The sequence below is a fragment of the Dictyostelium discoideum genome (assembly GCF_000004695.1).
Source record: "Dictyostelium discoideum AX4 chromosome 2 chromosome, whole genome shotgun sequence".
In the NCBI taxonomy this organism is placed as follows: Eukaryota; Evosea; class Eumycetozoa; order Dictyosteliales; family Dictyosteliaceae; genus Dictyostelium; species Dictyostelium discoideum.
Window position 1 is genome coordinate 5,827,591 of NC_007088.5, and position 24,715 is coordinate 5,852,305.

General features: G+C 24.8%; 8 protein-coding genes across 8 annotated transcripts in view; 4 read left to right on the forward strand and 4 right to left on the reverse strand.

Annotated features, from left to right (window-relative positions):
* Window positions 1–1,219: 1,219 nt before the first annotated feature.
* DDB_G0275875 (hypothetical protein) lies at window positions 1,220–6,687 on the forward strand (the record flags this gene model as incomplete). The annotated part of the gene is made up of 3 exons (XM_638433.1): window positions 1,220–1,556; window positions 1,681–1,853; window positions 1,981–6,687. 3 exons carry the CDS (start codon window positions 1,220–1,222, stop codon window positions 6,685–6,687), a joined length of 5,217 nt encoding a protein of 1,738 aa, XP_643525.1.
* Window positions 6,688–6,880: 193 nt separating this feature from the next.
* Window positions 6,881–7,588, forward strand: DDB_G0275877 (hypothetical protein; the record flags this gene model as incomplete). Its single annotated transcript, XM_638434.1, has 1 exon — window positions 6,881–7,588. The coding sequence occupies one exon, from the start codon at window positions 6,881–6,883 to the stop codon at window positions 7,586–7,588; it is 708 nt and encodes a 235-aa protein (XP_643526.1).
* Window positions 7,589–7,995: 407 nt separating this feature from the next.
* malaS (alanyl-tRNA synthetase) lies at window positions 7,996–10,893 on the forward strand (the record flags this gene model as incomplete). Its single annotated transcript, XM_638435.1, has 2 exons — window positions 7,996–8,197; window positions 8,297–10,893. 2 exons carry the CDS (start codon window positions 7,996–7,998, stop codon window positions 10,891–10,893), a joined length of 2,799 nt encoding a protein of 932 aa, XP_643527.1.
* A 345-nt stretch (window positions 10,894–11,238) lies between these two features.
* fnkE (FNIP repeat-containing protein) lies at window positions 11,239–15,431 on the forward strand (the record flags this gene model as incomplete). Its single annotated transcript, XM_638436.1, has 4 exons — window positions 11,239–12,408; window positions 12,486–14,030; window positions 14,103–14,732; window positions 14,811–15,431. The coding sequence occupies 4 exons, from the start codon at window positions 11,239–11,241 to the stop codon at window positions 15,429–15,431; spliced, it is 3,966 nt and encodes a 1,321-aa protein (XP_643528.1).
* A 196-nt stretch (window positions 15,432–15,627) lies between these two features.
* xrcc1 (BRCT domain-containing protein) lies at window positions 15,628–18,663 on the reverse strand (the record flags this gene model as incomplete). The annotated part of the gene is made up of 3 exons (XM_638437.1): window positions 15,628–15,929; window positions 16,012–17,296; window positions 17,407–18,663. 3 exons carry the CDS (start codon window positions 18,661–18,663, stop codon window positions 15,628–15,630), a joined length of 2,844 nt encoding a protein of 947 aa, XP_643529.1.
* Window positions 18,664–19,025: 362 nt separating this feature from the next.
* DDB_G0275755 (AhpC/TSA family protein) lies at window positions 19,026–19,916 on the reverse strand (the record flags this gene model as incomplete). Its single annotated transcript, XM_638438.1, has 2 exons — window positions 19,026–19,304; window positions 19,599–19,916. 2 exons carry the CDS (start codon window positions 19,914–19,916, stop codon window positions 19,026–19,028), a joined length of 597 nt encoding a protein of 198 aa, XP_643530.1.
* Window positions 19,917–20,276: 360 nt separating this feature from the next.
* elp2 (WD-40 repeat-containing protein) lies at window positions 20,277–23,105 on the reverse strand (the record flags this gene model as incomplete). The annotated part of the gene is made up of 2 exons (XM_638439.1): window positions 20,277–22,774; window positions 22,898–23,105. The coding sequence occupies 2 exons, from the start codon at window positions 23,103–23,105 to the stop codon at window positions 20,277–20,279; spliced, it is 2,706 nt and encodes a 901-aa protein (XP_643531.1).
* Window positions 23,106–24,044: 939 nt separating this feature from the next.
* Window positions 24,045–24,715, reverse strand: part of psmD9 (26S proteasome non-ATPase regulatory subunit 9) — a gene marked incomplete at both ends in the record, with an annotated part of 1,379 nt that continues 708 nt past the window's right edge. Inside the window, 2 exons of the mRNA XM_638440.1 lie at window positions 24,045–24,066; window positions 24,163–24,715. The exon at window positions 24,163–24,715 is cut by the window's right edge and continues 13 nt beyond it. Of these exons, the coding sequence (XP_643532.1) occupies window positions 24,045–24,066; window positions 24,163–24,715 (575 nt within the window). The remainder of the gene's footprint in view (window positions 24,067–24,162) is intronic.

Below are 24,715 nucleotides of genomic sequence, written 5' to 3' on the forward strand. Positions count from 1 at the left end.
TTTTTTTAATTTTTTTTTTATTATTTTTTTTTTTCCACACTTTTGACATTTTATTTTTTTTTGTTTAATTTTTTTTTTTTTCCTTAATGTTTTTTTTTTTTTTTTTTTTTTGATTTGTTTTGGAATGGATTTTTTTTTACCGAAACTTCTTTTTAAAGATAAAAATTGAAAATAACTTTTGATTAATTAAAATTAAATAATTGCAATAAATTTGGGTAATAAAAAAAAGATTATTATTATTATTATTATTATTATTATTATTATTATTATTATTATTATTATTATTATTATTATTATTATTATTTTTATTATTATTATTATTATTATTTTTATTATTTTTATTATTATAATATTATTATTTAATTTTTTATTATTATTTAGTTTTTTATTAGGCGCAAAAAAAAAAAAAAAAAAAAAAAAAAATTTGAAAAAAGTTCTGAAAAATCATCGGCGACATTGTTTTTGTTAGTATTGCAAATCATCGAAAACTCCCTTTTTAAATGAAAAAAAAAAAAAGGTTTTAAAATATGAAAAGTATATACCTTAAAGTCTAATTAAATATGAGAACATTAATAATAATAAAAAAAAAAAAAAAAAAAAAAAAAAAAAAAGTTGTTTTTTTTAGATTTAAAAAAAAAAAAAAAAAAAAAAAAAAAAAAAATTAAAAATAAAACAAAAAATTTTTTTTTTTTCAACCACAAAATTTTTTTTTTTTTTCAATTTTTTTTTTTTTTTTTTTTTTAATAATCATATATTAAAATTCAATCCACCTATTTTAACAAAGAAAGATTAATATCTGCGATTGTGTGTGCGTGCGTCACAGTAACCAAATTAACGATAATATATAGCTACGACACACCACATCATTTTATATGTGTGCGTGTGTGTGTTTTCCTATATAATAATAATATATGCAAATATTCAATATTTTAAAAAAATAAAATAAAAAATAAAAAAAAAAAAAAAACAATTTAATTAACATATATACACACTCCCATTTCATTATAAAAAAAAAAAAAAAAAAAAAAAATTTTTAAAATTTAAAATTAAAAAATTTAACGGAATTAAACACATAAAGTAATAACAATAAATAATATAATATATAACGATATTAAAGGTATATTTAACGATTTAAGAAAGAAAAAAAAAAAAAAAAAAAAAAAAAAAAAAAAAAATTTTAAAATTAAAATTAAAACAATAATAAAGAAATAGATAAAGAATGGCAGCAACACTTGTAGTAGTTGACAGTGGTCTAGTTGATATACGAAAAAGAGTTGGTGAAATATGTCTAAAACATCTTTTAAAGCCAACTTTAAATACTCAGAGTTATTGGGAAACATTTATAAAAAATACATTCATAAATGGTGGTGTTTTTAGACATACTATTAATACTCCTTCAAATAATATTGACCAACAACAACAACAACCTCATCAACATCAACATCAACAACAACAAAATCTTCAATCTAAAACTTTTGGTATGTATCCTCTCTTATTTTTTTTTATATTTTTTTTATATTTTTTTTTTTTCCTCACTAAAAATTACACATATAAAGGTTTTTTTTTTTTTTTTTTTTTTTTTTTTTTTTTTTTTAAAATTGGTGTGGTTTTTTTTTTTTCCACCACATGACATCATCAATAATTTTATTTTACATATTAACTTTTTTTTAAAAATATTAGAATTATATTCATATAGTTTAGCAAGATATTTTTACTATATATTTGGATCATCAGGTATAAATGATATTTCATTTTCATTTTGTGATTATTCAATTGATAGGATGGATGCCAATGTATTTTTATTTAATTCAGAGAAAGCAAACATTGTTATTGTGTTTCAATCAAATTTACAGGTATTTTCATAATATTTTTAAAAAAAAAAAAAATTGGATATTTATTGAAAAGAAGGATTAACATTGGATTTTTTTTTATTTTTTTTTTTTTTTATTTTTTTATTTTTTTTATTTTAATACTATTTAGGTTAAATTAGAAGGTATTATTAGAGTTGTATTTTCAGAGGAATTAAAAGTTATTTCATTTCATTTCGAATCACAATCATTTCAAGAGTTTATATCAAAGGATTACCTTAATCAATTATTTCAATCATTTTTTCAGCGTCAACAACCATTTTTTATTAATGATCATAACCAATCTTTAGAAAATGATAAAAACAATAGTAGTAGTAGTAATATAGATCATTCAATGGATAATATAGATTTATCAGTTGATAATAGTGATGCAAGCACTAGTGTTACTACTTTAAACAATAATAATAGTAGTATGATCAGTAATGATAGTGACATTATAATGGTGGAGCAGCAACAACAACAACAAGAACAACAACAACAAGAACAACAACAACAACAACAACAACAACAACAACAACAACAACAACAACAACAACAACAACAACAACAACAACAACAACAACAACAACAACAACAACAACAAGAAGTTAGTATTACAAAGGAATATGAATTAAGTGAAGTTGAAGATGTAAAGATTGAACAAACAGATCAACAAATTGAACCAATAAAATCCTCAATAGAGGCGTTGGAAACAAAAGAGACAGCAAAAACAAAAGAGACAGCGGAAACAGCAGAAACAACAGAAACAACAGAAACAACAGAGACAGCAGAAACAAAAGAGACAGCAGGAACTACAGAAACAACTACAACCACCACAATAACAGAAACAGCAGCAATAGTAGTGGAGCAAACAGTAGAACCAAATCAAGAAATAACTGTAAAACAAGAAAAAGAAGAAGAGATTCAACAATCTAATCAATTGTCATTAGAAGATAGTGATAAAAATGAAATTAAAAGCAACAATAGTAATATTAATAGAGATGATGACGATGATATTATATTACCACAACAAGAAACACAATCATCATCATCATTAGACATCAACAAAACTGATTTGGGTTTTGATAATAATAATAATAATAATAATAAAAATAGTAATAACAATAAAAACAATGATATCATAGAAAGCACTATTCAGACAAGTAGTATACCTGATATTAATAGTAATGATTCAACAACAACACCAACACTAACGCTAACATCACCACCAACAACAGCATTTACAACATCAAATGAACTTGATCTCAGTAATACTACTACTACCACTACCACTACCACTACTATTTCATCAACTGATATATTAGATAACACAACCAAAATAAAAACATCTGAAACAACTATTGAATGTATAGATAAAATAAATAACAATGACAACACCAACATCAACACCAACATAACCATCACCAACATCAACACCAACACCAACATAACCATCACCAACACTCAAACAGAGTTAATAGTTGAATCAAATAAGGAATCTGAACCACCACCACCACCTCTAAATAATGATGAGAAACCAACCACTACACCAACTACACCAATAAATAATCAATCAAATGAAATTAACAAATTAGAGAATAAAGAAAAATTAGAGGATAATATTGTATCAAAAGAAAAAATCATTGTTTCATCAGAGGAAAGTATATTAACTGCAACGGCAACAATAAATGATAAAATCACTACAGATGAAAATATCACAACCCCAACCACAATAACAACAGCATCTGCAACAGCAGAAGAAAAAGAAGATTCAGAAACAATTTTAGAAGAATCAATAAAACCAAAGGATCATATTATGGAGGAAACTGATTCTAAAACAGATAATTGTAATGATATATCAATGGAAGACGCTAATAGTAATAATAATAGTAATAACAATAATGATAATGATAATGAAAATAATAATAATAATAATAATAATAATAATAATAATAATAATAATAATAATAATAATAATAATAATAATAATAATAATAATAATAATAATAATAATAATAATAATAATAATAATAATAATAATGAAAAAAGTGAAAATGAAAATGAACAATCGAAACAAGACACAAAAAGTGAAAGTAATAACGGTACAAATAAAATGAATGGAGTAGATCATTCTTTTATTGATAATAATGAAAAAGATAATAGGAAATTGACAGAAGAGGAAGTTGCATTAGAGAATACTGAACAAGATATTAATATTTGTGATAATCAACCACCACAAGAAAAAGAACAAGAAAAAGAAGAAGAAAAAGAGGGAGAAAAAGAAAAAGAAAAAGAAGAAGAAAAAGAAGAAAAAAAGAAAGAGGTTCAAAAAGAAGGCGAAATTTTAAATGTAAAAGAAGAGAATACAGAGGAAAAAACTCTACAACTTGAAATTAAAAAAATTCAAGAGGAAAAAGTTTCTAAAAAAATGGAAACTATTCAGGAGGAAATGGTTGAAAAAGATTTTGAAGATATTATTGAAAAAGAAGAAAAACAAATACTAACAACTCAACAAGTTTCAAAAGAAAATGAAAATGAAAATGAAAATGAAAAAGTTGTTGAATCAATAATAATTAAAAAAGAAATTGAAATTGAAAATGAAAATGAAAATGAAAATAAAAATAAAAATGAAAATGAAACAACTTTTGAAAAAGTAGATATAAATAAAGAAAATGAAGAAAGTAAAGAAAATAAAGAAATTGTAATTGAAACTGAAAAATCAAAAGAAATTGTAATTGAAAAAGAAGAAACAAAATTAGAGGTGGATGTAAAGAAAAATGATGTGGAATCAATTGCAAAGGATGATTCCAATAATATCAATTCAACGACAATTCAAGACAATGAAGAATTTGAAATTGTAATTGCACCACCATCAACAACAACAACTCCACCACAAATTTCACAGCGTCAAGAAGAGCCAATGGTTTTAGAAAATGATAAATCTGAAACTAATGTAGATAATAATAATAATAATAATAATAATAATAATAATAATAATAATAATAATAATAATAATAATAATAATAATAATAATAATAATAATAATAATAATAATAATAATAATAATAATAATAATAATAATAATAATAATAATAATAATAATAATAATAATAATAATAGTAATAGCAATAGTAATAATAGTAATAATAAAAATCCTATAGCTTCAGGTGATATGGCAATTGAGGTAATGGGAGAAAAAGAGTCATTATTATCATCATCAAATATCGTTAATACAATTGGAGGTGGTATACCAACACCAATAGTCGATACAGATATTGTAATGAATGGATGTGATGAGAATGATATCATAGATGTAATATTAACAGAAGACGGTCAACAGCAACAAGAACAATATGATTATCAAAATTCAACCATTTTAGTACCAGTAGTTGTAAATCAAACTCCAACAATGTCAAATGAAATTTTATATGTAAATAGTGAAGTACTAATTGAAGACCCTCAAATAACAGCAACAGCAACAGCAACAACAACAACAACTACAACTACAACAACATCAACACCAAATTTACAATCAAATTTACAATCAAATTTACAATCAAATTTACAATCAAATTTACAATCAAATTTACAACAAAATTTACAACAAAATTTACAACCAATTTTACAAACACAACCAAATCCACAAACTATACAACAAACTACTTTTATATATCAATTTTTAAATAATAACAATGGTGGTAATAATAATAATAATATTAATAATAATAATAATAATAATAATAATAATAATAATAATAATAATAATAATAATAATAATAATAATAATAATAATAATGATAATGGAAATGGGTTAAAAAGAAAAGGGTATTTTGAAATGGAAAGTGTTCAATCTCATTTTTCATTACCAGAATCAAATATTAATGAACATGGTATTCCAACTAAAGTGATGAGATATTATGAACTACTTGATGTATTTAATGAACTAAGTAATTTAATGGCCTACACAATTCAAAATAAAGTTCCCTTAAGAAATTGTATGCAATCATTTTTAACTCACTATTCGAAACCTGAAAATATTCAACAACTACAATCTGGTATTATCCCTAATAATTTAAATAGTAATAATAATAATATTGATAATAATTTTAATAATAATTTTAATAATATTGGTAATAATATTAATATTAATAATAATAATAATAATTTTAATAATATTGGTAATAATATAAATAATAATAATAATAATAATAATAATAATAATAATAATAATAATAATAATAATAATAATAATAATAATAATAATAATAATAATAATTATAATAATTATAATAATAATAATAATAATAATAATAATAATAATTATAATAATAATAATAATAATAATAGTAATAATAACATTAATAATAATAGTAATACAGCGATACCAACAACAACGACAACACCAGCCCAAACAACTACTACAACTACTACAGCAGCAGCAGCAACACCAAATTCATCTAAAATAACTAAACAACCATCATTCCCAGTACCCTCTTCAACAACAACTTCAACTTCAAGTGGTAATAAAAAATCAAGTAAATCTGTACAAAAATCACAAGAAACCACCACAACAACAACAACAACAAAAGGAACTAGGGGAAAGAGAAAATCCTCAACTTCTACAACAACAACAACACCAACACAAACACCGACACCGACACCAACACCAACACCAACACCAGCACCAACACCAACACCAACACCAACAACCACTACTGATTCTTCTGATACCACTTCAAATACACCAGCAACCACCACAACTTCATCATCAAAATCAAAATCAAAAATCAAAATCATCATCATCATCATCAACATCAACACAAGAAGAGGTAGAACCTAAGAAATCAAAAGGTAAAAGAAAAACCAATTCCTCTTCTTCATCAATTCCAACTACAGCAATAACACCAGCTACAAATACAGTTACACCAACTGCTTCACCATCACCATCACTTTCATTACCTTCACCATCTTTAAATACAAGTAATTCATCAATTGTTGACACAAATGTTAATGTTAATGGCACAACTACAGCCATGCCAACAACAACAGCAGCAGCAACAACAACTACAACAACAGCGGCAGCAATTACACCATCAAATCCATTAAATTCAAGTGGAGGAAATGTATTTATAAACACAAATGGTTTGACAATGTCGCCAATTGTAAATGCATTAATTCAACCACCTCAACCGTCTCAATCACCACCATTATCAATACCATCACCAACTCAATCAATGTTGGTACCAACATCATTTTTAACAAACCCTCAAACAAATGAACCTTCATCACAATCACAACAGCCACAACAACAGCTACAACAACAACAACAACAACAACAACAACAACAACAACAACAACAACAACAACAACAACAGCAACAACCACCACAACCACCACAACCACCACAACAACAACAATCATCATCGTTCTTTGAAGGTACCCAACCAAATGAACATGTAAATACTTCACCAAGTCATCAAGTATCTCATCATCAATTTACATCACCACATCATCAACATTCAAGCTTTTTAAATGGAGCACTCTTTTTAAATTCACCAAGTAGTAATGGTATCAATGGAAGTCTTTCATCACAACTAACATTGGGTGACCCTAATGCTGAACTCGATAAATTTTTATCTTTAGATAATGATCATTTAAGTTTAGATCATTTTCCTGCTCAACTGAGTCCAACTTTAGATTCTTCACTTCGTCAACATCACTATAAAAAATCTTCAACATAAAAAAAAAAAAAAACAATAATATATAAAAAACATTGATAGTGATGATTTAATTAAAAAAAAAAAAAAAAAACAAAACAAAACCATTTTATTTTATTTTTTCTTTTATTTATTTTTATTTTCTATTTTAAAATATAATTATTTAAAAGTGGAATAGAAAAAATAAATAAAAAAGGAAAAGTTAATAAAAATATATAAACAAAACCATAAAGATTATATTAACCATTATCTTAAATTACCATCAAATAGATATTTATTTTTTTATTTTTTTTTTTTTTTATTTTTTCATTTTATTTTTGTTTTTTTGTCCAAAAAAATTAAAACGATCAAATTTGATTTTTTTTTTTTTATTTTTCATTTTTTTTTTTTTATTTTTCATTTTTTTTTTTTTTTTTTTTTTTTTTAATAAAATGATAAGATCATCAATAAAAAATAAAATAACAACAACAAAAAGTTTATCATGTATTTCATTAATAAATAGACAATATGGTACATCAACAAAAGAAGTACGTGAAACATTTTTAAATTATTTTGAAAAAAATGGTCATAAAAGATTACCAAGTGGTAGTTTATTACCATATAATGATAATTCATTATTATTTACAAATGCAGGTAAAGTTTATTAATATATAAATATATTTTTTTAAATCATAAAATTAATTATTAATATAAATAATATATTAAATATGATTTTTTTTTTAAAAAAAAAAGGTATGGTACAATTTAAAAATCAATTTACAGGTAATGAAGAATCAAAATATAAAAAAGTTACAACATCACAAAAATGTGTTAGAGCAGGTGGTAAACATAATGATTTAGATAATGTTGGATATACAGCAAGACATCATACATTTTTTGAAATGTTGGGTAATTTTTCATTTGGAGGATATAATCATTTTAAAAGAGATTCAATTCAACATGCATGGGATTTATTGACAAAAGAATATGGTTTACCAAAAGAGAGATTAGCAATTTCAGTTTTAGAGGGTGATGAAGAATCAGCAGAAATTTGGAGAAATCAAATTGGATTACCAAATGATAAGATTATGTATAAAGGTAGAGAGGATAATTTTTGGTCAATGGGTGATGGTCCTGGACCATGTGGACCATGTTCAGAAATATTTTGGGATCATGGTAAAGAAGTTGATGGTGAAAGATATTTAGAGATTTGGAATCTCGTTTTTATGCAATATAATAAGAGTGGTAAAGAAGGTGATGAGATGCCAGTTGACAAATTACCAATACCTTGTGTTGATACAGGTATGGGTTTAGAAAGAATGGCATCGGTTTTACAAGGTAAATTTACAAATTACGATATTGATTTATTTCAAAATTTAATTAATTCATTCAAAGAGATTGTAACAATGGATGTTGGTAGAGCACAATTTCAACTTCAACAAGATCCACAAAGAGTTGAAACTGCCTACAGAGTGATTGCTGACCATCTAAGATCAATTTCATTTTTAATTTCAGATGGTGTAATTCCATTCAATATTGGTAGAGGTTATGTATTAAGAAAAATTATTAGACGTGCATTATCCTATGGTAAAATTTTAGGTTTTAATGGACCTTTTCTCTCAACTTTATTCCCATTATTAGAGAGGGAAATGGGTGATATTTATCCACAATTAATTGAACGTTCAAATGAAATTAGAAATGTTATTCTAAATGAAGAGGGTACATTTTATAATGCAATTCAAAGAGGTATACCTTATTTAGAGGAATTTGTTCAACAAAATAAATTAAATGAAGAATCATTATTTTTACTTTATAATACTTATGGTTTACCATTGGAAATGTCTCAAGTTAAAGCTAAACAAAATAATATTGAAATTGATATGGATAAAGTTAATAAACTTATAGATGAAACTAGAGAACAATCAAGATTAACTTGGAATACATCATCATCATCAAGTGATCAAACTACTCAACAAACTACTCAATTACCAGAGAAAACATTTTTATCATGGAAAAGTGATAATATTAAACCAAAATTCATTGGATATAATGGATGTGTTGAAAATGATAATTCAAAAGTTTTAAGATCTCACTTTGACAATGATAGTCATTTGGTTTATTTATCATTAGATGAAACTCCATTCTATGGTACTTCAGGTGGTCAAGTTGGTGATGTTGGTGAATTAATCAATGTTTCAAGTGGTAAAAATGTTTATCGTGTAATTAATACAATTAAACCATATGAAGGTGGTTTAGTTTTAGTAGTTGAATGGGATCCTTCACAACAATTGGCTTCACAGGTTTATCAAGATTTAAAACAAGATTCATTATTGAATTGTAGAGTGGATCGTTCAATTAGAAATCAAGTTGCTGTTCATCATAGTGCTACTCATTTGCTACATGCAGCATTAAGAAATGTAATTGGCAAAAGTGTAGTTCAAGCTGGTTCATTGGTTGGTAGTGAATCATTACGTTTCGATTTCACACATGGTCAAAAATTAACACCAAATCAAATTGAACAAATTGAACAATGGGTAAATGATGCAATTGCCAAAGATATAGCTTTGAATACCGATGAAATTCCATATGAACAAGCATCTAAAAATAGTGATACCCTTCAATTATTTAGTGAAAAGTATAGTGAATTGGTACGTGTTGTTAGTATACCTGGATTCTCTAAGGAGCTCTGTGGTGGTACACATGTTGAACGTTCATCTTCAATTCATCAATTTAAAATTATAAGTGAAAGTAGTGTAGCAGCAGGAACTCGTAGAATTGAAGCAGTGGCAGGTTTAGCAGCAACAAACTTTTTCAAAAATCATTATCAATTAGTTCATCAATTATCAAATAGTATAAATTCGCCAATAGTTAATTTCCAACAATCATTTGAACGTTTGGTAAATACAAATTCAAAACAAGAAAAAGAAATTTTCGATCTAAAATTAAAGATTGCTCAACTTTCATCTGTAAATTATAATGGTCAATACAAATCTGATAATGGTGGTGAAATGATACCTTTATCATTACATATTATCGATTGTGAAGATAAAAAAGCATTTACAAAAGTAACTGAAAACTTTGCAAAAGAATTCTCTTCATCACCAATTCAATTAACAATTAGTAAAGGTGGAAAAGTTTTATGTCAATTATTATCATCATCATCATCCTCATCCTCCTCATTATCAGCTGATACAGTTTTAAAACAATTATTTAAATCAATTGGTATGGGAAAAGGTGGTGGAAATAAATTAATGGCAAATGCTTCAATTCAACCATTAAATAATGAAATTTTAAATTCAATTTTAAATTGGTCAAATGTTAACAACAATTATAATAATAAAAAAAATTAATTTTATTTTATACTTCTCTTTTTTTTTTGGAAAAGTTATTAAAAAAAAAAGTTGATCTGATGAGTATTTTTTTCATTTCAGCAATGATTTAATTTTATTTATTTTTAATTTGATTTAGCGTATATAAATAGGACACACAAAAACACACAAGTGATATATATATAAAAAAAAAAAAAATGAATGTAACCATTCTGTTTATTAGTTGAATAACATTCAAAAAATTTCACATAAAAAAAAAAAATATTTTTTAATTTTTTTTTTTAATTTTTTTTTTAATTTTTTTTTTTTAAATCTCAAACAAACACATTTAAAAGAGCGAATCAGAGTTCTTTTGTTCATTTTAAAATGCAAAAAATAAAAGAGGGGTACAGGAGGAGACATGATTATATCATTCCTAAATTTATATCCTTTCAATCTGGATATCTCGATTTCTCATTTTATCAAGTATCGCTAAAAAATGTGAAGTATCTCGATTTATCATCGTATTATCAATTACACGCACCAAGAAGATTTCGAAAAATTGTGGAGTATCTAAATTTATCATATGGTCAATTACTCACACTAGGAACATTGCCAAAATATGTGATGTCTCTCGATTTATCATCATATAATCAACTATTCACACCAGGAAGATTGCCAATTAGGGTGTCTCTCGATTTATCATCATATAATCAACTATTCACACCAGGAAGATTGCCAGATACTGTGGATTATCTCAAATTATCATCCTATAATCAACTATTCACACCAGGAACATTGCCAAATCATATGGTTTATCTCAATTTATCATCCTATAATCAACCATTAACACCTGGAACATTACCAAATAAGGTGAAGTATCTCGTTTTATCATCGTATAATCAATTACTCACACCTGGAACATTACCAAATAATGTGAAGTATGTCGATTTATCATCATATAATAAATTACTCACACCTGAAACATTACCAAATAAGGTGAAGTATCTCGTTTTATCATCGTATGATCAATTACTCACACCTGGAACATTACCAAATAATGTGAAGTGTGTCGATTTATCATCATATGATAAATTACTCACACCTGGAACATTACCAAATAATGTGAAGTATGTCGATTTATCATCATATAATAAATTACTCACACCTAGAACATTACCAAATAATGTGGAGTGTCTCGTTTTATCATCGTATAATCAATTACTCACACCTGGAATATTGCCAAATTATGTGAAGTATCTCGATATATCATCATATAATCAATTACTCACACCTGGAACATTGTCAAATAATGTAGAGTATCTCGATTTATCATCATATAATCAAGTACTCGCACCTAAAACTATTCCAAATAATGTTAAGTGTCTCGATTGTCCATCTTATAAGCAATCACTCATATCTGAAACATTTCCCAATAGGGTTGGAGATCTCGAATTATCCGATCACCCAAAACATGTCAATGATAACTGGGAAATTATTAAACCTCAAAAGAATATATCAGAAAATAAAGTTTATTATACCACCAAACATAAAAATGTAAGCATAATTATTTAAAATCACTTTAAATTTCCTCCAATCATTCAAATTAAATTTAATTAACCCATTGTTAATAGGCCAAGATTATAGATGTTTTAAATATTTGCAAATGCTCTCTAAAGTTATATGGATATGTTAAAGATAGAAATAACGAATTTAACATTTATTTCGAATATATTGATAAAGCAATTCCATTATCTAGGTTATTGGAAAAGCTCAATAAAAAAGAACAATTTATTGTAGCTACTGAAATAATCAAATCAATAAAGAGTATTCATGAAATGGGTATAATTCATTTTGATATTAAATGCCAAAATATTCTTATTCTTTATGATGAAAATGAAAAAATGTTACCGACAGATTTTATTAAGATAATTGGCTTTGACCATTCAACATTAGATTCAGAAGTAAATTCAAATATTATTGGTGTAACAGAAACTCATATGGCGCCAGAAATTAAATTAAAAAATGGTAAATTAGGTTATAAATCAGATATCTGGAGTTTAGGTTGTACATTAATTGAAATTGTAGGTGGTAACCTAAAATTACTAGATATTAATGGTATTCCTTTAATTCCTGATCATTTATCAAATCTTTTTAAAAACACTATCCAACATTGTTTACAAATCAATCCAAATGCTAGATTCAATGCCAATGAATTGTACAACTATGTAATTAAAGACAGCATAATGGAACCAATAGAACCAATTTACCTTCCCAATCAATGTACCAATTTACCATTATTCAATGAGGTAATTGTTCCATCAGGTTTTTTTGGTATAAAATATTTAGAATTACAAGCCTACAATCAACCAATTGATAGTATATTTATCTTTAATGGTGTAGAGTATTTAATATTACAATCATTCAACCATCCTTTAGGTCCAGGTATATTACCAGAAAGTATTAAGTATTTAAAACTACCATCCTTTAACCATCCTCTTAAAGAAGGATCAATTCCTCGATCAGTAATACACCTTGTATTTAATAAATTTAATCAATTTTCTCTAGATGAAATAAACTTAATTCTTCCAAAATTTTTAGACTTTGGTGATGCATTCGATATTGAAAAATATGGGATTTTAATTCCTGAAGATTCAATCCTAACACTAAGAACTGGATTTACATTTAACCAACCCATTAATCAAAGATACATCCCTTCTTCAGTTACAGATCTACAATTATACAACTACAATTTAAAAATACTACCCCATAGTATTCCTCGGTCAATAATAATGCTAACACTCGGTTCAAATTTCACTCACTTTGAATCATTATCAAATCTTCCATCATCAATTATCAATTTGACATTCGGTTTCAAAAACAATTTTAAAATAGCGGAGTTAAAAAAATATATACCATCACATATCACATCAATAAACATCAATGGTAAAATAGTTAATTTTAAAAAATCATCACCTTTAAACACATTTAATCAATCGACAGATAATATATTAAATAATAATGAGCATTTTAAGGAGGATTGGGAAATTATTTCAACATTAGGAAGTGGCAATTTTGGAAAAGTATTTAAGGCAAGAAAAATCAATGGAATCATAAATGGATCAAAAGTATCGTTGTGTGCAATAAAAAAAATTGAAAAAAAAGATAAATTAAAAATTGTATGTATTCATATGAAAATTATATTTTTTTTAAAAACACTAACATTAAAAAACAATTAAATTTTAAAATAGAAATTATCAACAGAGGTTGAGATTTTAAATAAATTAAAAGATAATGAACATTCAATGAAATACTATGGTTATGGATACGATGAAGATGATAATCTATTTATTTATACAGAATACATTGAAGGTTCCACATCTATTTCAGACCTAATAAAAAAAAAACCAAATAATAGATTTGAAGAGGAAGAAATAAAATCTTTAATGATTAAAATTGTCAAAGCGCTAAGTAAAATTCACGAATCAGGTGTTATTCATCGTGATATTAAAAGTGATCACATCATTTTGGCTCAAGATAAAAATAATGAAACCATTGTAAAATTCATAGATTTTGGATTATCAAAACAAATTGAAAAGAATTCAAAGTATTATTCATTTGTAGGTACAGATTCACACATGGCACCAGAAGTTAAATTACAAAATGGTAAAGCAGGTAGTAAATCCGATATTTTTTGTATAGGTTGCACAATGATTGAAATGGCTGGTTTGAATTTGTGCCATTCTGAAAGAGATGATAAAGGTATACCCTCAATACCAACACACCTATCCAATTCATTCAAAAATATAATTCAAAATTGTTTAAAGTTTGACACAAACGCTAGGCATAGTGTTGAAAGTTTAATTATTACCTTGTCTAATGTAAGGGTTAAATATAAATTACAAAGAAAGAAACCCATTCTAATTTTTTTTTAAAAATTTGTAAAAAATTTTATCTAGATTCAAATTGAAGGCGATTCAGTATTTGAAAAGTATTTATCACCAAATTTAAAGAAATTAGAATTAAAAACCAATGAACCAATTTTATTAGGATCAATTGGTAATGAAATAAACTACCTTTCATTACCAATTTATAACCAAATGATAACACCAGGAGCTTTACCACCATCTGTTCAATATCTCTTATTTAATAAATTAAATCAATACCTTGAATGTGATTCAATACCAGAATCAGTTAAATATTTAGATTTAGGTAATGAATTTGACATTGAAAAAAATGGAATTAATCTTTCAAACGAATCAATATTAGTACTTAGATGTGGTTTTAATTTTACACAACCAGTTAGCCAAAGACTCCTACCTTATTCTGTAACAGATTTACAATTATACAACTATAATATTAATTTAAAAAGAAACAGTATTCCAACATTAGTTACATCGCTCACTCTTGGTTCAAATTTCACAAACATCGAATCCCTTTCATTTCTTCCCGAAAATGTCAATAGTTTAGCAATAGGTATTAAAGATGAAGATGAAAAACTAACCAAAGAAATAGAAAAAATAATACAAACAAAAAAAAGCATTACCTCCTTTAAAATAAATGGAATACAAAGAAATTAATAAATTATTTAATATTTATTTATATTTTTCTTTGTTTTTTTTAAAATTATTTTGATGAAAAACTAACGTAATAAATAGAAAAAATAACAAAAACAAAAAAAAAAAAAGTATTACCTCTTTCAAAATAAATGGAATACAAATAAATTAATAAAATTATTTAATATTTATTTATATTTTTCTTTGTTTTTTTTTAAAATTATTTTGATTTTAAAATTAAATGTTTATCAATTGGTGAAAGTTTTTGATAATTATGAGATTGCATTATAAAGGATGGACTTAAAAATAAAACATTTGGATATTTTTGTTTTGTAATATCAAATAAACGATCCCATACAGTTTTATCAGTGATAATAAATTTGGTTGAATTTGTTGGAATTGAAGAAATTGAACCTTTATATGCTGTAATTAAACGAACAATATTCTTTCTTAAAGCTTCATCTTTTACGCTAAGATAAAATTCAAATCCCTCAAAAAATGATGGAAGTGGATTTAAAATATCTAAATTGAAAGAAGAAAAAAAAAAAAAAATTAGATACTAAACTTTTTGAATTATAAAATATAAATATTATTTTAAACTTACATTCTTTGCCCTTAAAATCGTGTGGGTTATTCTTTGGTAATTGAGTTGAACATTTTTCTGGAATAATAGAATCTTTGACTTGGTTTTTATTTGTAGTTGATTGTGATGATTGTTGTGATAGTGATGATTTTTTACTATTGCCTTCCAAATAATCGTCAGTTGTTGATTTATTTGGAGAAGTTGGTCCATTTATTGTTGATTTATTATTATTCTTACTATTATTTTTATTATTGCTGTTTTCATTATTTTCATTATCATTGCCATTATTATAATTATTTACAAGTCTATCAATTTCTTCTTTAATTTGTTCAGGTGTCATTAATACTGTATCATGATTATCAAATAATGAATCATCATCAAATTCGTCAAGTTTTTGTTGTTTTGGTTTATATGAAATCTTTTCTTCTTTTTCTTTTTTATCTTTGTTTTTTGTTGTTGTCGTTGTTGTTGTTGTTGTTGTTGTTGTTAATTGGGATTCATCATCATTATCATTATTATTTGTTTTATTCTTACTGCTACCGCTACTACTACTATTACTATTATTATTATTATTATTATTATAATCATATTCTTCATTATAATATTTGTTTGGTTTATAAGAAGGTGAAGATTTATAAGTATTATTATTATTATTATCAGATGAATGATGATTTTTTTGTTTTTTATGATATGGATTATGTTGAATTAAATCTCTATCAGGTTTATAACCATAAGTTCTTTTTAAATAATCCAAACCATCATTTAAGAGATCATCAACATTTTCATGAACATGATCATCCAAATGATCAGGATCTTTTTCTTTATCATCATCGGAAGCTTCAGATGAAGAGAAACTATTATCAATGAAACCATCATTGTAATCATAAACATTTGGTATATGACTATCATCATCACTATCATCTGAACCTGGTGCACCTTTCTTTTTTCTTTTTTTACTTGTTGAATCTGTACTAATGGTTTTCTTTGCTTTTTTAGCTGATGCTATCTTTTCTGCTATATCATCTTGTTGACCATCACTATCACTATGGTCATCTTGGAATGTATAGTTTTTAATTGGTAATCTTGATTTCAATTTATAACAATCTTCAATCCATTTTGGTTTAATTATTGAACCACCTGATTTTTGTGCAATTTTAAATTTATCTGTACCCCTAAATGGTGTCACTAGATGAGTTGCCTCTCTACACCAATCTGGTTTATATCCAGCTCCCATCTCTAATGCTTTTTCACGAATTTCACCTCTTTGTGGATTTTGAATACCACCAATTACTAATACTACTCCTTTCTATATAAAGAAATTTAAAAAAAAAAAAAAAAATTTAAAATTAATTATAATTATAATAATAATAATAATAATAATAATAATAATAATAATAACAATTTAATTATACATACTAATAAATTACCGAATGGTGTTAATTTTTGTTGTTGTTTTGGTGTTGCAATAATTTGTAAATCATCACATTCTTCATCTGTTTCACCATCATTTGTATTTGTTAATTTTTCTAATGATTTTCTATCAGTTGATTTAGTTTGATTTTCATTTTTATTGTTATTATTATTATTATTATTATTATTATTATTAACAATTTTAATATCTTGCATACTATCATCTTCATCACTTTGTTTTGGTTCAACTAATTTTGATTTTTGTTTTTGTTGTTGTGATGATTGTTGTGATGATTGTTGTGATGATTGTTTTTTTTGTTGTTGATCTAATTTTTTCTTAATTTCAATTTTCTCTTCTTCATCTTCTTCTTCAGTTTCAATTTCTTTTTCAGGTTCTTTATTTACACCTTTTGATTTTGATTTTTGATTAATAACTAAAACTTGACCAGGTAATGGATTTGATAACATTACAGTTGCAGATTTTGATAATTTCTTTGGTGTTGAAGAATTTGATCTCTTTAACTCTGGAATAAAGTTTAAAATTTGAGTTTTATCTGATTTCAATGGAATGTTTGGTTCAGATTCAAAACTTGTATCCATTAAATTTGAAGCTGATGTATCTGTTAAATCAATTTCATTGGAGATATCACCCAATTTCTCTGATTTTATTTGAGGTGTGACATTATTATTATTTGATGACGATGATGATAATTTGGTTGTTGTTATTGTTGGTGTTGGTGTTGGTGTTGGTGTTGTTTTTGAAGGTGGTGCATAAATTTTAACTAATGAAATACCAAGATTATCATCTAACCATGGTTGTGAACAAACAATTCTAACTCTTTCCCATTTTCTTGGTACTGTTTGTGATGAAAAATTACTAGTATTAAATGATTTCATACGATTTCTATTGGTTTTATTTGTAGTTTCACTTAGTGACATGAAATTGGTTAATGGTACCAATACTAAGAATTCTGTTGGCTCCCATGTAACTAATCCAACCAATACCTCTATGAATGCTGATCCTGCATTTGTAATATCAATTTGATGAATTAAACTTGGTGTTGGAAATTGTAAATCTATAAATGCTTTACCTGTTTTATCTTTAGTTTGCCATATTCTATATGTATCATCCAATAAAACATTTGATGATTTATTATATTCACTCTCTGATGAACAACATGATACACTTAAATCAATTAATCTTGGTGGTTTTATTGGTGTTTGTGTCTGTACTTGTGTTTGTGTTATTATTTTTGTTGTCATTTTATTAAAAATAATAATAATAAAAAAATAAATAAAAAAGATTATGACAAAGATTTTATTGTTAAAAAAAAAAAAAAAAAAAAAAAATATTGTTGAAAAATAAAAAATTAAAAAAAAAAAAAAAAAAAAATTGATTTTTTTATTTTCTCAGAAAATAGTCTTTTCAGAATAAGATCATGGCTTCCTTTTTTTTTTTTTTTTTTTTTTTTTTTTAATAAAATCTATATAGAATGAAATAAAAATCAAAAATAAATAAATAAAATAAAACAAATTAAAAAATAAAAAAACAAAACCAATCAATTCCCAAAATAGTTTTTTTTTAAAAATAGTTTTTTATATTTATAATTTATAATATAAAATATTTATTGTGATTTTAATTGTTCAATAACTTTTAAAGATTCAGTGATATGAGATTCAGCATTTAAAAGTGAACTATGAATTAAAGCAATCTTTTGATTCTTGTCAATGATAAAGGTTGATCTACCTGGAATTAATAATAACTCTTTCTTTACTCCATATTTTTTAGCCATTTCACCTTTATTATCGGTAAGTAATGTGAATGGTAATCTATATTTTGCAGAGAATTTTGAATGACTTTCTGCATCATCTGATGAAACACCTACTACAACTGCTCCTGCTTCCTTTAATTTTTTTTTTATTAATTATTATTTTATTTTCCCAATTGAAAAAAAAAAAAAAAAAAAAAAAAAAAAACCCAATAATTAATTATTATTTTTATTATTATTATTATTATTATTATTATTATTATTATTATTATTATTATTATTATTATTATTATTATTATTATTATTATTATTATTATTATTATTATTATTATTATTATTATTATTATTATTATAATTGTAATTATTAATGTTAGTACTAATTTATTATTGTTATTTTTTTTTTTTAATTTTAATTTTAGGTAATATTACAGTGAATTGTTCATAATTATCTCTAAATGAACAAGCTTCTTTGGTACATCCAGGTGTTGAATCTTTTGGATAAAAATAAAGAACTAAAACTTTATCTGCAAAATCTTTTAATGAATATGATTTACCATCTTTATCAGAAGCTGTAAAATCAGGGGCTTGGTCACCAACTTTTAATTTTGTCATTTTTGAGGATGATTTATTAGAAAGAAATGGAAGAATGAAAAATTTAGAAATTAAAATAATAATAACACCTGCAACAATTAATTGTATTATCAAATTTGAGTTTTGTTGTTGGTTAAAATTTTGAAGTAATAACATTTTAATTTTTTCAAAACACACATTTAAAAAAAAAAAAAAAAAAAAAAATTAAAAAAAAAATAAAAAATAAAAAATAAAAAATAAAAAAAAAAGTGAAAATATTAATAAATTAATTAATTTAAAAAATAAAATAAAAAAAAAAAAATAAAAAATCGAATCTCTTAATGTTTTTTAAAAAAAAAAAAAAAAAGCAGATATTATTTTGTTTTATATATAAACTTTTAAAATGTGTTTAGAAAAAAAAAAAAAAAAAAAATAACACCCCACACACAAAAAAATTTGTTTATTTTTTTAATTATTTTATTTTTATTTTCATTTTCATTTTAATTTTAATTTTTTATTTTATTTATTGATATTTAATTAATCAAATTTAATATTAAAAATACGAACTGAATGATCGACACTACAAGTAACGATTTGATAAGTTAATGAATTACCATTAATGGTTGGAGTATCTCTCCAACGAATTCTTCTAACATCTAAAGTGTGGGAGATTAATGGTGAAATTGTATGAACACAAGTCCAATCCAAAGATTTTGGATTTGAAGTTGAGGTGGTGGATTTCCAAATTGTGATTTTACCATCATCCTCACCAACTGCCAATAAATGGTCACCATGTTCACCAGTGAATTTTGAAGATTTTGGAGCAAATTCAACACAAGTCACACCTGAACCAAATGCTGGTAATGTTGAAGCGCAGGCATTCTTTATGTCTTTAATATTGTCAAGATTCCAGACTTTTACCAACTTATCACGAGCACCAGTTGCAAAGAATTTATCATCATGACTCCAACTTCCTGACCAAATGATACGACCATGTGACTTTGGTGCACTTATAACTTTGACAAATGGCTCCTCACTGTTTGAAGCAGAACGTTCCCAGAGTGTCCACATACGATCTCTACTTACACCCAATAGATATTTACTATTATGAGAGAATGATAAATTTACAACGGTAAGGGTATGACCTTTCAAGTTGGCACACTCTTTCCAATTCGATACATTCCAAATACGAACTGTTGCTTGATCAGCTGATGATGCTCTACATGTTGATGCTAAATACATACCATCGGCACTACATGCAACTGCAACAATTTCATTACCATGACCATAGAATTTATGAATTTCAGGCCAAAGACTTGATTGTAATAAATGTTCTTCAAATGGTGGTTCACTTAATACCTCTGGATTAAATGGTATTTCATCTTCAAAATAACCAGTATCCATACCCTCACCACCACCACCCTCATCACCACCACCCATCTTCATTTTAATTGAATCTTCTGTATTTTCTTCACCATTACCATTATTATTATTATTATTATTATTATTATCTATATTTTCATTATAATCAGAACCACCTGTAAAATATGGTTTATTTGATAAACCTAATGATGGTTGATTTGCAGCTAGTGGTCTTTGAGTACCATCATTCACAGGTTGAACTTTTGAAATATTTAATAGAGTATCAACAAAATTTTGAGAACCAACAAATGCTCTCATAATTTTCTCTTCTGCACCTGAAACTATAACATGAGTTTTCTTATTAATAAAAGTGAAGCATTCTAAATCATAACCATGAATTTGTGGTCTAGCAATTTCATTCCATGAAATTATTTGTTGTTCTTTATTATTTTCTAAATTATTATTATTATTATTACGTTTCCACTCACTAAATAAACGTAAAGTTCTATCTGTACTACATGAAATGAAATAACTATAATCTGGTGACCACATTAAATCTTGAACTGGACCAAAATGACCACTAACTACAATTTGTGGCTCCCAAAATGATGATTTTTGATTTGTATTTTGTTTCCAAAAATGAAAAGCACCATTGTAACCATGTGAAAGGATATATTGAGAACATGGTGAGAAAACAGCACCATATTGACCTAGAATATTACCACCCATATCACCAACTCTAGATTCGTCAATCCAAATACCAGTTGTACGATCTGGTCTCCATACGATTGCAGTTTTATCCATTGATGCTGAAATTAACATTTGTTCTTGAATTTTCTTACCAGTTTCTTGATCCCTTCTAGCTGGTGACCAATGAATTGAGTAAACCCAATCATCATGACCTGATAAAACTGCATCCAATAATATTATATACTTTACTGAATTACAATTGAATAAATAACCTTTAGTACTTAATGAAGTTACACCACTTAATTGTGTAGATAATGATCCTAATAAATTGGCACCACCATTACCACTTTCATCCAATTGTTGTTGTTTTTGTTTCTCTGCTGTAAATTTAGAAATTTTCCATAATCTAATTTTAAAATCTTGTGATGATGATGCTAATATTAATTCTTCTTCCTCTCCCTCTCCCTCTCCCTCATTAATTGTTTTAAATGATAATGATCTAATCCAATCTTGATGACCTTGTAATGACATTAATTTTTTAAATTGTAATGTTGCTGTGGTTGAATCTAAATTTTGAATATAAATATGAATTTTTGGTTCTAAACCACCAACTGCTAATAATGGTATGGTTGTACCTGGAATGAAAGCAAGACTTGAACATTCCATACATTTTGGTGTGAAATCAATGGTTTGAATACATTCCCATTTTGGTAATGTATCTGTATCTATGTTTTCTTTTGTTAATGATTCTCTTCTCCAAAGTTTAACTGTATTATCTGCTGATGTTGAACACATTAATAATGATCCATCTGGAAAATCTAAAACTGAAATATTGGTAACACTATCACTATGTCCTTTTAAAACTTCAACTACTTTATATTGATAATTTAATCCACCTTTAATTTGTTTCCATGATATAATTGTATTATCTGATGAACATGATAATAATTCATTTTCATAACTAGAATATCTATTTTTATATTCTATTAATTAAAAAAAAAAAAAAATTAAAAAAAAAATTAATAATTGAGAAGTGTGTGTGAATGTGTGAAGATTTTTTTTTTTTTTTTTTTTTTTTTTTTTGGGGGGGAGTTAATAATAATTACCTTCATTAATATTTGGTACCCAACAAATATGGTTTACTCTATCTTTGTGACCTGGTAATGTTGCTAAAACTTTTGATTGAATTGGATCGAATAATGCAATGAAATTTTGTGCACCATATGCTGCAAGTTTATTTTGACCCCATACTAAACAATCACCTAAACAATTACATCCAACACTTATAAAATCAACGTCAGATGAAACATTCATTTTTATCTAATTTTAATTGAAAAAAAAAAATAAAAAAAATAAAAATAAGAAAATAAAAAAATAATCCAATTTTCGTTTTTTTGAAAAAAAAAAAAAAAAAAAAAAAAAAAAAAAAATTTTAAAATAAAAATAAAAAAAAATAAAAATAAAAATAAAAATTAAAAAAAAACAATTAATTAATTTTTTATTAATTTTACAAGAAAGGAAAGATTCAATAATTGATCATCAAACCATTAATTCAAATTTTATAAATTTAATATATTTTTTTTTTTTTTTTTTTTGGATAAATTTTTGGGATTGAAAGAAAACTTGTATTTTTTTAAACCAATAATATTTTTTTTTCATCTCAGAGATAAATAAAACAAGAATTAATTTTATTATTTATTATTATTCATTATTATTTAATTTTTTTTTTTTTTTTATTTTTTTTTTTTATAAATCTTTGGGGTGGAAGAAAATATTTTTTTCAAAAAAATTAAAAAAATTGTGATTTTCTATAAAAAAAATTAATATAAAAAAACAATTGTTTTTTTATATTAAAGGATGACACTATAAATGTTGCATTTTTTATTTTTAGATATTTTTTTTATTATTTGCATTTACCTCAAAAAACATTCCTCTTTTAAAATAATAAAATAATAATAAACAAAATTGTAAAATTAACCAATTATATTATTATGAAAACTTATCTTTGCCGATTTATTTTTTTTTTTTTTTTTTTAATGTTTAAAATTTGTAGTTTGGGAAATGGCAAATCTACAAAAAAAATATGTAAAAATGAAAATGGAAAAAAAAGGTTGAAAAAATCCTTAAAATAAAATATTTAATATACTGAAAAATTTGATTGGTTTATTTATCTATTTTTTTTTTTTTTTTTTTTTTTTTTTTTTTTTTTTACAAACTATCTTGACACTAATATATATCAAAGAAGGTATTTATCTATATTGGTTTAATTAAGCAACTAAAAATAAAAGGAGTATAAAATATAAAATGTAAATTAGTTTTTGTTATATATGGGGTTGTTTTTGTGTTAAAAAAAAAAAAAAAAAATATTTACCCAATTAATCCTTGACCACTCCATTTACGAGGAATTAATGAAGTTGAAATAATTGAAGTACCTCTTGATAATTTTATTTGGATTGCTTTGTTTTCACTATTACGTACTATGGTAGCAATTGATTGAAGATGGTTTGAATTTAAATTATCACCAACTTGTCTCTCTTCAAAAAATGGGCCAACTGTACCGAATTGGAAAATTAAATCACCCTTTTTCAAATTTGCTTTATCAGATGGTGATCCTTCTGAAACTAAATCAATATATACAAATGGAATACCAACTTTTTCAACTTCAACTTCAATTGGTTTTGGTTTTGTTTCTGTTTCCACTGTTAATGGTTTATCAATTTTCATTTCATCCTCATTATTATTATTATTATTATTACTTGTTGATGTTGTATTATTTATTGAAAAAGTTGAAGAAGATTGATTTTTATTTGTTGGTGATTTATGTAACTTTTCTAAATGAAATTCAATATCTTTCATTACTTGTTTATAATCATTTTGGATATGTGCAATTCTACTTCTTGCTTTTTTAACTTCAATAATTAATT